Consider the following 15,142-nt stretch of genomic DNA (forward strand, 5'->3'; position numbering starts at 1 on the left):
CATGTTTATTCAGAGAAAGTACGTTTTTGTGTCTGATCCCCGCTTCAAAGGAATAGTTAGCACTAATTAATTAGCATATTTGAGGTCACCCCCAGGAACCATTAAGATTGACACTTAAATCGTGAAAATCCGATCATTAGAACAAAAGTTATTCAGGGTCATATCTTTTTTTTTTGCCGACTGTACAAACAAACTTTATAATCGTTTAAAACATTTTTTTGATGTGATCAAAACGTTCTCGAATTAAAAGCAAAACCAATTTTTAAATTGACTCGTTCTAAGTTTTGTTCGCACAGAATTCTTAAAGCTTTCGGCTATTTAGATTTTAACTATAGTTCAAATTAAATGTAGATAAATTTCTTTTGGATTTTGATATTTATCCTATATATTTTTATTATTTATGGTATACATCATTAAGCATCGTTATTGTTGTGTCCTTTGTCTTATTTTTATTTAATTGTCTTTCCTTTTTAAATATTCACCTTTCTTTAGCTTTTATTGCAGAGAGATATATTCTGTGAATTCGAGATATCTAAATGATGTCTCATTGTAAACGAAAAATCAAATATCAGATTGCTTTTTTTTCTGAAATATTTAGCGTCATTTTCAAGTAGATAAAATCGTTTCTCGAAAAAGAGTATCAAACGTTTTTAGCTTTGATGAAATATATTTATGTATTTACACACTTTTATCTAAATGGGGAATTCGCGTGACATCGATCATTCTAAAGAAAAGACTTCTCTTAAAAAGCTATATATTTTTGTTTTATGATTCATTTTACATACCTGCCATTTTCTAAAACACTTGATGAAAAGTTCATCAATAGAAATTGAAAAACTCAAACTTTTTCGATTAAATAAACTCTTTTGTATTTCCAAAAGATAAGCTGAATTTTAAAATTGAGTTTTGTTATCATAAAAGTAACCCCACATTAAAGCATTCAGAAAATAATTTGTTCTTAAATTTTTTTCGATAGAAATGCTTAGCTAGATACACCATAGAAACTCACCTTACTACATTAAAATTTGAAATATAGTGACTCGTTTAATCATTTTGAATTGCTGACATAATTACTATTGCAATCGTATTTACAACTGGGTGTTTAGAGCTTTTAAGGATTCTGTTTGGAATTTTTGAAAAAAAAATTTTGAGTCTTTAAATATCACTAACACATTGTTAAATTTATATAAATTTCACTTTGTTTCAGATGTTATTTTCTTTTTCGACACAGGCTATCACCAAAGCTCAAAAATACAAATGCTCAAAAAAAGTGAATTTAGTTATGGGGAGACGAGAAATGTAAAATTTTTCTTTTAGTTTTATTTTAAAATATATATATATATATNATATATATAAACCAAACTATCATAAATACTTTCTGGTTTCAGCAGAATTACTAGCAAGCCATGGTGAGTATTGGCATATTTTATAGTTTGTCCAACATACATAAACCAGCTTGTGTTGTTTAAATATCTTGGTGGCAATGCAGTAATCAAACAGTAACTGCCACTTGCTTACTTTTTCAGCTTTCCTAGCAATAATTCACAAGCAACAGATGTTTTTTTGTTGCTTTTTCTAGCATTACTATTCTAGTATCAGTTGCTTTAAATTTTTGCTATTACAGAATGAGAATTCTACCATTAGTTTCTTTAAATTTCTGCTATTCTAGCCTTATTTTTCTGCCACCAGTTGTTTTCAAAATTTGTTGTTACAGCATGATCTTTCTACCATGTATTGCTTTAAAATTTTGTTATTATAATGCTGCTTTTCTACTAGCAATTTCTTTAGTTTTTTGCTATCTTAAAGTACCATGAAAATTCTACAATGTTACATCTGTAGCACTTACTGAGAGAAACGTCTTTCCATCAACGACAAATCTATCGATCAGATTTTCTGATACAATAAGCCATGCTACTTCACAAAAGAATTAATGTAGTTTTTTTCTCTCATTAATTTCAAGTGAAAACTCATATTTTCTTGAAAATTATCCTTTTAGAAATAATGAATGAATTTAAAAATAAAATAATAAACATTTTAAGAAAATATTTGTAATTTTATAACAGAACAAGAATGTACTAGTGTTTTATTAAAAAAGAGTTTGTATAATATAAGATATAGTCAAAATTTCAAAGATTTCTTTTAATGCAATGAATAAGATTTGTAAGGCATAATTCAATTCTGTAAATTGCAAGTATATAATTATATTATATCATTAGAGTGAATTTTTTCCTGCATTCATTTTCTATATAAATACAAAATAAGGGCTGTAAAAATAATGATTTATTATTTTCGTCCTATACTGTTAAATTATTATAGATAATCAAATTATCATAATTTGGATTGTTTAAACCAATCCTAGGAAGTGATGTCTTTAGGACATAAAGGTTAGTGGTAAGACTAAGTTTGGGGGATACAGTTTTGAAACCATGGTCCTTGACTCTTTTCTCATTAACAAAAATAAAATGCTACAAAACTCTTCGTATAACTAAACTTTACTGTACAATGTTCTGTCTGAAAGCATATTTTAAGTTTAACTAATTTTTTAGGACTTTAAGTAATTAACTATTTGAGCTTACCCACTCATCTTACTTAGAAAAGAAGTATGGTTAAAACTACTAAAATATGATAAAATTTGCAGTCTTTCTGATTCTATTGGAACACGAAAATGCTGTGTAATTATTACCAAAGCATTTTGCTAATGATTTTGGTAAAATAAATAATTAAATATAATTTTACAATCTGGGATAAAATTTGATAAAATTAGATAAATTTATCATGATGCCTTAGAACGTGGAGGAAAAACCATTCATTCGGTTAAATTTGCTTTTGAGTTTTGTAATTTTTTTAAACGTATGGAATTAGAATGAGAACTATAATTTATATTTAAAAACCAATATTTCCGATAAAACGTTACTATATGAACGAAAAAAATGAAAAAAATTACCCAATGAATGGTTTCAACACCGTATATTTTAGTTTAATTATCAAATTTACGATGTCATTTTTTACATTTTTTTTATTTTTTTAACAAGAAATGCCATACAGTATAGCAAATTTAAAAGAATTTCTTCTTTCCTTACATAAGATAACTTTATTATTTACTTTAAGTAATAAAAACTTTGCTTAAGACGCTTTGTTTATAGATTGGTTATATTATCATATTTACGTTAGTTAAAATATTAAGGTTTCAATAAACAAGATTAATTTACTAATGGAATCTTATAGATATTTAGTCATTAAAACTTTTATTTTCCTTAAGCCCTTTCTAGGGCAATTTCTTTTTTATAACCAAAATAAATTTGAAAAAGTTTCAACTTTTTAAATTAAGACTAAAGTATAATTTAAAATATATGACATTCATTTCAGATAGTTTCAAAGTATTTGGTAATAGCTTGGTAATAGTATTTGGTTATAAGTACTTTTTTTAACCATTTATAAAAGGTAAAAAATGCATAAAATTTACCAAAGTTCATAAAAATTCCAACTGCATGTCATATATGGATTTTTAATAAGTGTATTATAATATTATTTTTTTAAAATAAATTTTTAGTAGGTAAATTTTGTTGGCTCTAAAACGGTGCGAAAATAAGCATGCTCAGAACATTTTTTTTTACTTACTTTCTCTATATTGCAAAACATTTGGATGTTTCTCATATATCACAACACAACGAAAGCATTTTTCTTTCCTAAAATATACAAAAGTTCAAATTATTGTTAAATTAGAGTGTTATACAATAGAATGAATGTTATTTTAAGAAATGAAGTTATAAGTGATTGTTCAGAAACATTTACAATACAATTAAAAAATGTCATAATCTGTTGTAGAACATGAGAAAATCTGCATCCATACATTTAAAATAATGTCAAAAAAAAACTTGCACACAAAATAATACATATAAAAAACTCAAAATTTGAACGTATTCGGTCGTTTATGGGCAATTAAGTTTTCCATATATGATCTGTTTCTCAAAAATTATATTCTACCGATATTATACAAATTTTGCATTTTTCATTTCAGTTAAAATTTGCTTCTCACAATTCAGATTATCTTTTCTTACTTTTTTTTGGAAAGAATGATAAAAATTTTTTAAAAAAAACTTTCAGTGGAATTAACTTTGAATAATTGAAATTAAAATTTTTGTGCATTTTTTTTGATTTACTTCAAATGTTATGTATGGCAAGATATGGTAAAATACGCAAAGGAAAAAAAAACATTAAGGAGCCTAAATTTTTGACTGCTTTGTTTAATAAACTATTTTGACCATATTTTTGAGATTGCAATTACCTTTTTCTCTTTTTACGTCTTAAGAATTCGAATCCGTCGATAAATAAATGTACGTTTATTCAGAGAAAGTATGGAAAGTTGGTGCTTAATTTCGTGCTTTTAAATATCGTCTGCTCTAAGTAAGTATTCCAGTGTAACTATTAAGATTAAGTCTTAAAGTCAATGAGAAAGCAAGTGGTATGAAAGAGGCGTTTGAGAGGCAGATTCCAATACCTTTTCATGCGCACATCACCTCTGTGCGTCTTAATGCACAAGTACAAGAATTCACACATGCATGCCTCTTTCTTATTGCTTGTTTTCTCAGTATGTGCGTTGCCTAAGTTTCTGAAAATACATTCATTACATCAAAAGTTATTCAAGCTTTCCCCCTTTTTCGAACGCTGAATATCTTTGATACATGTTTGAAATTGAAAGTCAGGAAAATATTGCGAACACCTGTCATGTATGAAATAGTTTTTGAGGAATATTTTTCCTCACTTTAAATTATTGTTTTAAATTTTAACGAAATGATGTTGTATTTAGCCATATAAATTTAACATGTAATAAAAAAATAAGTTTACTTCCCCGCATTAAAAATTTGTATCCCTTATGTTTCAGATATTGAAGAATTTAGTTTTGATAATATTTTGCTTTTTATTTTTTTCAGCGTATTAAAAGTTTTGAATTAATTTGTTTCATAAAGTTTTACGACCTTTATTAGATGCAGAAAAGGGCTTAATCTCAACACTTTCTTTCACTTTAGCCGTACTGTTTACGATCACGTTTATTTTTTAACGCTATATTACCTTGTTTCATTGCTACTTTGTTGCTACTTTTAGTCCTTAACTATATTTTATATCTCTGAGCCTTTGAGCGTGGCTGATAAAAATATAAAAAAGTCCTTAACTATATTGTGCGATATATTCTTCACAAAATTGAAGATACTTATTATGCTAAGTATATAATAACACTTAATGTATGCAGGATTCTGTTAGTGTTTTTGGAAACATTGAATATTTATAGGAAGGTAAAAAAAGATTCGGTATTTTAAGTAAAAATAAAAAATCGAAAACTTTTTTTTGCGCAAAAAGGAAATATTTTTTGTAAAGAACAGAAATTATTTTCTTGTTTTCTTTCGTCTGAGTTTTTATGCAATATTTTTATAGATGTATCGTAACTAAAAAGTATTCTTAACTAAAAAGTATTATACTCTATTTTTTTAACTAACTTTTCTACAAACTATATTCTTTTATGTATTGTCAAGCGTCTTTAAATTCATTTTGATAAATTAAGATTCATTATGCTAATTATGTTTTTCTTATATACTATAACATAATAAACATAAAGAAATTTCAAAAGCCCCAAATTTCAACGTATGCTAAACTCCTTGAATATATTTTTTCTCTAATCATTCGCGTGTAGATAGAAATTTCCAAAGATGTAGTATTTTATAACAACTTTAAGTAAAGTTATTTCTTAATATAAAAAAGAAATCATTCTATCTATTTTTACGATTTCTGTTTTATGTTACACGGAATTTAAATCTCCAACGTATTCTTAGGGTGAAATTGAAAAAAAAATTGCTTTGTTACTTAACCATGTGCATTTCTGTAAAGAATCTTATTTTAAAACCCTTAATGTTGGAATTAAAGCATTAAATGAAATAAAATTGATTAAATAAATACTTAAGTTTGTTTCTTTTAAAATTGGAAATTGATAAAATATACAAAAAATGATGAAAATAATATGCGGAATGTTAAGATTTATACTCTGTAAGAGATGTGTACAATTTACAGAAAAATGACTGTCATCTGATGTGCCAGTATAAAACCATTTATTTCACAGAAAAAGAAAGAAAAACTTATATAATTTAAAATCAGATATCTGTTTTTTAAGCAGATAAGTGCTATTATTTCAACAAGAAACTCCATTATCTTAAGAAACAATCTCAATTATTTTAACAAACAAACTCTGTAAATTTAAACAAAAAATCTATAAAATAACTACGAAGGCCGAGAGCAGAATTCGTACTATCGATCGAAGCTGGGTTTCAAACCTGGATCATCTCATTGGGAGGTAAGCGCACTGCCCTCTAAATTACTGTTAACCTGGAGCCTTAGTATGAAGAAAACTGTTTTTATCTTAAAAGTACTTTTTATTGAAATAATATTTAAGTTAAGTTAATTTACTCAAACCTATAGAGGCCCTCCTGTATAAAAATGTCTGGTAACTATATATATAACAGAAATATAATAATCAGGTAGGGTATCAATCTATAAAACTGAATTACAGTTGAAATTATACGATGTTCCAAACCAAAAAAGAAGAAAAAAAAATGCTGAACCTAAGTATAGAAAAAAAAATCGTAAAATGGTTTGTAAAAAGGTCAGTTATCACACGGTACTCAAAACTGCACGATATAAACTAGTTTTTGGATAGGGGATTTTAATCCATTTATGATTCGGATGAAAAACAGAGAAAAACCGTTTTGATGACAAAAGTTTTAAACCGTAAAATAAACAGAGGAAGTCTGTAAAATAAACTGAAACGTTTTAAGATTTCGCTGATAATGAGTAAAAACAGAAAAATCAGTATTTTACTTAAAACAGTTTTTTTCGGTAAAAAATATGTTTTTCTTCTGCAGAATTTACAGTTACTTTTTTTCACTGTAGAATTTACTATGTTGAAGTTACAAAGAATATTAAAATGTCTATTTTTTCAGGAATACATGATCATTTTCATAAGTTTAGTGTTGTTTTGTTTCATTTAGCATCTAAACAGTTCATGCATAGAATGTTATAGTCGATCTATTTTCTAACATTTGATCTGTTTGTTTTGATTTATAACATCCACGAAAAGTATTTAAAAACGGAAAAACGATGGAGTACCAAAAATGACCAAATGACCAAGTGTAAGTTCTAGCAATCATGATTCATTCTATGATCTTGGTTGAGATATGAAGAAGAATTGAAGTAAATTTTAAAACATAAAATTTTCCTATTATATCAAATACCTTCCCAGAATTTAAAATAGTTTTTTTATGTCCGACTAAATTAAAAATGTTAAAAATGTTTGAAATATCAGTCCCCTTAAATGCGACGAGAATACGGGCGATTCATTAAGTACTTCGTTAGTGAAATATGTATTAAAATGGATGGGTTTGAGCTACAGTATGTGTAAAAGTACTATTTAACAAATAATATTATTAGCTAAAAAACATTTAATGACTTTGCATGAATTCTCAAAAAAGAAATATACTTAGGAAAATTTTATTTATTTTTAATAATATTAAATTAATATTGATTATCTTTATAGAATTTTATAATGCAGAAAGCCTTTTTGTTAGTTTTTTATTCAACAACATGATAGCTCTATTAAATTTTAAACTTCCGCGAAAAATATAAGTGCTCGAAGGAAAAAACTAGTTGACTTAGATAATTCGAAAAAAAAAAGAGGTATGTCGCCTATCTGCAGTGTTTTTTTTTCGGTTAAAAGGAATTTTATTTTTCATTTTAAGTTCTTTTTATATTGCCCTCAGGTAAAGAATACACGCATACTCATGGTAAAGAATTAGTGTCAGAAAAGCTGCCGAAAATCCTAAGGATTACATAGTCGGGTGTTCGGTAGAATCAGCTAATATGAGAAGTTTTTAAAAGACCGCAATAAGATGACGAAAAAAGAGTTTTTTCACGCTACGAAAGCAAAAATGAAGAAAAAGTAATATTAGAATTCTTTTGCCGTGAAGAAGTAAAAAAAAACGTTAAAAAAATCATACTTAGGAATAAAAGAAGAGTTTTTCCGCCTAGATTTGCATAAGTCTTGACAACTCTAAATGAATTTTGATTAATGTCCTTACAAAAGCTGGATTCAACAACTTAGTGCGTTCGGGAGGAAATATATTAAATGGAAAAGAACATTTCCAATTGCATTTATTGTCCTGGATTTCATTTCGCTATCATGAATAAAACTGCTGACGTGGTAAAATACTTTGTAATCATTCATCGTGTAAAAATATATAGAATTATATTTTTGTAAAATTGAGAATGAAAATATTATTTTTCAATTTTGGAGTCGTCAGCATTAAGTTACCTTAACAAGACAAATTTAGTAATAAAAAAGTATAAAAAAAATTCGCAAAAGGTCTTTGAATTTATTGAGCACTGGAATGTTTTTTTTATATCATTAATAGACAATAAAATTTTAAAACAAGGATTAGTTTTTACATTTTCATACTTATTTTTTAAAAGAAAGGAAGAAATGCAGATTATGCAAAATAATCAAACTACATCAAATAATTTATCGAACAAATGGAGAACAAAGCAATCAATAATACTAAAACAAACAGTTTGTGTGCGTGAGTAAGTCTTTCTTATAAATCTTGAATCGTTTGTGCTAGGTTACAAAATTTGTTCAACAGATGAAAGGGAGGATTTTAGCATCCAATTCTAAAATTTCGCGAATATTCAATTAAATATCTTTTCAATGACTCATTATCAACTATTGTTTTTAAATTAAACTGGAAATGATTCTTTTCTTTTTCGAAATATATAAAGGAAATCACCAGCGTTATTTGCTAGCTTACAGCTCTGTTTAATTAAGAAAGAGTTTGGTGCGTGTTCTTTAATATTTAAATATAGTTTATTCATAATGTCATGTAATCTTTATAATTCTAAAGTTTTTCAGCCATTAGTGCCATCTCTCGGTGAACTTATGAACTGATTTGTGAACTTGCTAAAATAATTCCTAGTTTCCTTTCTATGCATAACGTAACGACCAGTATATTTTATCTAAATCATATCTACATCATTTTTCCGTTAATTGATAGTTCTAATCATTGATAATTTTTGATGTTACTGGTTCTATCAGATATCAAGATAAACATGTTAACTAAAATTATGTAAAAAATATAAGAAAAATTATCAAACTATTTAATGATAATTAGTTTCATTGTTAAAATAATTAGAAAATTTTAATTATGTGTACTTTTATAAACAAACTCGAGTTTAAAGTAAATGCATATTATGATAAGTAAATTTATATTTCATAAATAAACCTTAAGTTTATTTATTAAATGTGCAAATTTAATTGATCTAACTTATTATCCTTTATATTATTAACCTCTCTTAGTCATATGAGGCAGAGATATCATTGCAGTGTGTGATAACTTGCTTCCATTTAATTTGAGACCATGCACAGTGATAATGGCTTTCCTACATTGCCTCGTCATACCTATTACGCGTGTCAAATTGAGTTAGTAACTCGAGACAGTTAAACGTTTTCCTTCCGTATACTAAATGGACAATCAAGTCGTTATAATTATATTTATATATCATCATTATATTTAATTTATATAATATATAAGGGGAATAAAGGTGAGATGAGATGGTTAAAATGATACACATTCTAAAGTTAAATTATTCGATATAGTGTGAAATTGGTAAAAAGACAAATATTGCTTCATTTATTTCAATGTTTGTGAAATAAAAATAAAATCTTCATTTTAGTTTTGAGAATATTCTTCGCTGGAATCTACAATGGTGCGTTGATAACAAATAACTATTGTTAGTGTGAGTGATAGATGATAGTCTAATCGTAAATTATAATTAAGTGAAATCAAGGTTGCTGACACTTAATACGGTACAATTAATGTACTGTATGATAATGACTTTTTAGTAAAAAAACATAATTCTGGTAATCAAACCAAAGTCGTACGTTTATAGTAATTTTTCCTTTCATGTTGTAATTGTTTACCATCAATTATAATAGTTTGTTTTCAAAATTAGTTCGTATTACCCCACTTTTAGATAGTAATGCAAAGTTGAAAAGTAAATTTAACTGATAAATTTAAGTAATTCATGATAAAATTATTCAAATTTTACCACATTACCAAATCTTATCACATATTTTAAAACCACATTATATAAACTATTTTACGAAATCATTATCAAAGTGCTTCGATAGAAATAATGTATTTAATTTCGGTAAAAATTAATGTTCCAATAGCGATAAATTTTACCTTATTTTGGTAGTTTTGCTCCTCAGAAGAGTAGTAAACTTTTTGCTTAATGATTATAGGTAACCATAATGTTTGATATATGTAATAATATTAATTTAAATCAATATTAATTGAAGTTAATATTAACAATGAGATACCGGCAAGTGACGTAGTGTGGGTATTTCGATCGTGATTGGTTGTCGAAACGTGGCATTTGTTTGCATTGGCAACTGTACTTTCTATTCAACTTCGAGTAAGCCTAATCCGTCAAGTATCAATTTTCTTAAGTGACGCATTCTATTTCTGTCACTATATATTTCTCACTTAACACAAAGACAGGCATGAATCCATATAGAACATGAACAAACCAATTATGCATTGAAGTTGAAGTGCACACAAGATAAGAATATATTACGGATACAATGAAATACATAAGCAAATAATAAATATAAGTTAAGTAAAAGAAGTATACGAGTAAGAGCCATTTTTTAACAAATTCCGTGTGGGATGCGGCTTTGTATTTAATTAGCATTCTTATTTATGTGGAAAAACTTATCTCGACTTTAACACGCCATCTTGTTTATAAACGATCAGTTGGTTCTGAGGTCATAGGTCACGTCATTGTGTATCAGTGATCTTCTTCCCCTCAAGTTGCAAGCATTTAATTGAAAGAATGCGCTATCGCATGCCAGCTTAGGTGAGAATATCGTTTACTGTGTTTGTCAAAAATATGAAGCAAGAGAAAAGGTTTCAACTAGAGCAACGAGTCTTTTGAGATCAGTTGGTTTTTTTGGAGCAGTGGATGTAGATAGATGAGAAATGATGTCAGAGATGATGATGCCTACACATCGATTAGTTTCTGTGTGGCTCTTAGATATCTGAGGTTATTGATAAACAAAATTAGAATACTATCTGTTTTTATACAGTATTTTCAAATTAAATATTTCTCACATCGCTCCATCATGAATCATTTATTTGCTAAAACAATCATTGAAAGACAGCTTTGTCAGAATGAGACCTTATGCAAAGATTCTTTTTATTAGTAATGATTATTAGAAATATAATTGCGCGCAATGATTTCATCAATCACACAGTATTACGCCACAGTTACAGCTACATTGCTAAATTGTAATAACGAACTTAAAATCCAATATTTCTGACGGAACACACGTTTTCAGAAATGAAATTATGTGTTATATCTTTTCAAGGCTATACAGATACATTTTTTTAAAGAAACGACAATGTATATTTAAATAATTAAAATTGTGATGTAACTGCCATTAAACACCAATTCACCAGTAAATAAAACGTGTTAACTCTATTCAATCTTGGGGTACCTTTTGATAGATGACGGTTGACATTGTCGGTAGATTGACCCCGCATTGGTGACCTGCTGTCGTGATATGAACTCGCCTACCTCGAAAATAACACCTACTTCGATGGAAGGTACAGATTGAAAAGTTGACTTGCCATTTGCGACATTGTCCTTCTCACGCTGTTGCTGCTCAGTCTCTATCACACACAACGGGATCCTCCACACACTTGATTGCCAATAGAAACATCGGAGCTACCACGCACACAACCGTGAACTTCATACTGCACTCACGATTAGCACTCAAAAACAAGTGAACTTAATACAGCTCTCGCTACCAGCACTCAAAATCCGGTGAACTTAATACACATTCGCAAAAAAATGGCAATGAATAAATTAGTGGTATCTGTTCATCGAATTCTATACTTAACTACCACTACACAGTGGTAGTTAAGTATAGAATAAGTATAGAATATACTTAACTACCACTACATTCTATACAGTGACTTAACTACCACTACGATTATTAAACATCAATTCGATATGCTAACTCAGTGTAATCTTGGGGAACCTTTTGATTGAGGACTGTTGACATTTTCGGTAGTTTAAACTCTCACAGTCATAAGCAGATTATAGCTTGCTAAGTGCTTTCACTCATAAATCATTCACAGAGAAAACAATTTGTCTGAAATTACCATACAGTATGGAAATAACATTTCTGGTAAAATAATAAAAAATCATTCCAATTGATAAAATCAAAATATATGGTATTTAAACCATATTTGGTAATTTCTCCGTTCATATGGTATCGGTTTACTGAAAATTCTGATTTTCAAAATTATGAATCTTCTTATCACAAATTTATTAAGAAATATATATATGAAAAATAAATGTCACCGAATAACTGGTTTTTATACTTTGGTCTAAGATATCAAATTTCCCACATTTAAAAATTTTCATCACGTATAATGAAACTATTTTTTATTGTTAATTATACCAGAATCATTACCAACGAGCTTTAGTGAAAATTGTCGAGAGTTTTAGTGCTTCCATAAAGCCAGACACAATGTAAATTTTCCCACATTCTAATAGTTTTAATCATATTTTCTTGATGTATATATACAATCATGATCCCTTACGATCATGAATGTATTTGAAATTTAATATATAATTACTTGTAATCATAATTACACGTCATTGGTTTTCAATTAGTTGTCTTCTGTCCTAACTCTAATATAAAGAAATTTTTTTTACTGTGTCTGAAATGATTTTTTTTAATTGAAAATTTCAGCCATCCAGTTCTACCCTAATGATTAGGTAGATCTGGTTACTAATTTTATTGAAAAATAATAAAACTAGTTTTTATTCACATATTGGTTTTCCTACATTTCTGTCTTCTGTCGTTAGGCCAACAAGTAAGATATTCCAAGAAAACTAGTTTTCAGCTCCTTTTCTCAAAATCCGCATTATTTATAATAATTAGACCAAACACATAGTTTAGAGAGCAGCATTTTGTTAAAAATATAAATGTTTTAATAATGAACATATTTTAACGTGATGTAAATCTAATAAACCTTTTCTTTGATTTTAGGAGCAGTTTTACACGTTCATTTGTTATATAAATTCTACTATGCTTTCAGAATTATTGAAGCTTTTTACTTGTTTTAATATAAATTCTACCAGGCCTTCAGAATTTTTAGAAGCAGCTTTACTGGTTTATGTATAAATTCTACCAGGCTCTCAGAAATTTTTAAAATTTCTTTTTAAGGAAATAACACTTTGATTAGTGAATAAGAGAGTTTATTTTTTACTTTGAAATTCACTTTTGAGACATTATACATGTATATAAACATAAATTCTTTTAGGGTCTCAAAAGGAAAATTTTGTTTTCGCTACGTGCTTTTTTCTTTTCATTTTATTTAAATAAACAAAGGAAAAGAAGAAAAAAAAATAGGGGAATGGGCCAAATTTTAATAATGAATTCAATTTTCGGATTAAAACTTCTTCTTTAACTTTGACTACATTTGCTATTTTCTTCCTGCATATTTTCTTATACAGATTTTCCTCAGTAGCAATGAATGCTTCAACAAATTAGAATGAAAAAATACCCCTTAAAAATTGTATTTTTAAGACGGAAAATGTAAAAAAAAGAAAGAAATCAATAAATAATACATGAATAATCTTTGTTTCATTAATACGCACGAAACTGCAACTTATTTAATTACGTTCTTATTGCGTAAAAGTGTAATAACTTTCATTCATCCCAGTAATTTAAAAACAACAGAACATTTTGGACTTAAAAAGTGCATTAGCAATTAGCCTTAGACCACAAAACTTGTGAATTTAATTAAATTCAAGTAAAAATAGTTTTTGTTTATCAATAATAGATTAAACTAAAGATGAATTTTGGCGTTAGGAGACACCACCGAATAACCTTAACATAAATTTATTTCGTCGAAGTCTGTTTTTCATATATTTCAAAAAGAGTGTCTTAAATCTTTCATAGTAAGATATTCAAGTAGAATATAATAATATTTACTACGCAACACGATGAGATACTAATATATAATTTGCACAACAACACAGTTTTTTATAATCATTGTCAAACAAAAGTGTCGAAAAAGGATATAACTTAATTACCATTGGCAAAGAGTTTAAAGCGAAACTGTTGATACTTCAATAAAAAAAAAATTATCTTTGTATATGTCTGTCCTTCATCAATTTAGTAGTACCAAAGAGGTAGTCAGTAGTAAAAATATCTATTTATTATTATTTTGAATTAGATGTTTACTTCTAAGTATTATTTTGAGTGATGTTAGCCGTAACACAATATATAAAATGTTTTTAGCATTTTGTTAAATCTTTTTTTATCATTAAAACAAATACTGATATTTGAAAGAAGTTGTTTTATGAAGGTTTATGTTTAGACTTTGAAAACATATGGAACATATATATTTCCGAAATCATATTATGAAGAAAATTTATGTTTTAAATTTATATTTATGTTTGTACAATCGCTTTATGTTTGTACAATCGCTAACTAAAATTTAGTGTGAAAAACCTGATGCGCTGTACCAAATTACATTAAAGGAATAAATTAATAAAATATAGGAACTTTTATTTATATAAATTTGATAATAAAACCGACGTCTAACGAAAAAAATATTAAAGCATAGTTTCAAATTAAATTAAAAGAGCAAAATAATAAATATTAAAACTTGCATTTACATAAACAGCAACAGCACAGTTAAAAGCATAGTCTAATGAAAAATGATATAAAATTACATAAAAAAGTAAAAAAATATTAAACTTTGTGTTTATATGTACATCTGCTGTAATGTGGATACAAAAATATTATGAAAATAAAAATTGAAGAATAGTTTTAAGTTATTTCTAGAGAATGACAAAGTAATGAAATTAAAATTTGTGTTTATATTTACAACAGCTGTAATGTTAAAGCAAAAATCTAATGAAGAAAACTTGAGGCATGATATCAATTTAAATAAAAAAATAACCTATCAAGATTTGTGTTTATATTTATGGCCACTGTAATGTTAAAACTGAAGTCTAA

General features: G+C 27.1%; 1 protein-coding gene across 1 annotated transcript in view; it reads right to left on the reverse strand.

The window, feature by feature from the left end:
- The window catches only part of LOC107443142 (uncharacterized), a 222,035-nt gene that overhangs the window by 28,093 nt on the left and 178,800 nt on the right, over nucleotides 1-15,142 (reverse strand). The window contains exon 3 of the mRNA XM_016056911.3: nucleotides 3,619-3,686. Coding sequence (XP_015912397.2) covers nucleotides 3,619-3,686 — 68 coding nt within the window. The remainder of the gene's footprint in view (nucleotides 1-3,618; nucleotides 3,687-15,142) is intronic.

Source organism: Parasteatoda tepidariorum, chromosome 5, assembly GCF_043381705.1.
Source record: "Parasteatoda tepidariorum isolate YZ-2023 chromosome 5, CAS_Ptep_4.0, whole genome shotgun sequence".
Lineage (NCBI taxonomy): Eukaryota > Metazoa > Arthropoda > Arachnida > Araneae > Theridiidae > Parasteatoda > Parasteatoda tepidariorum.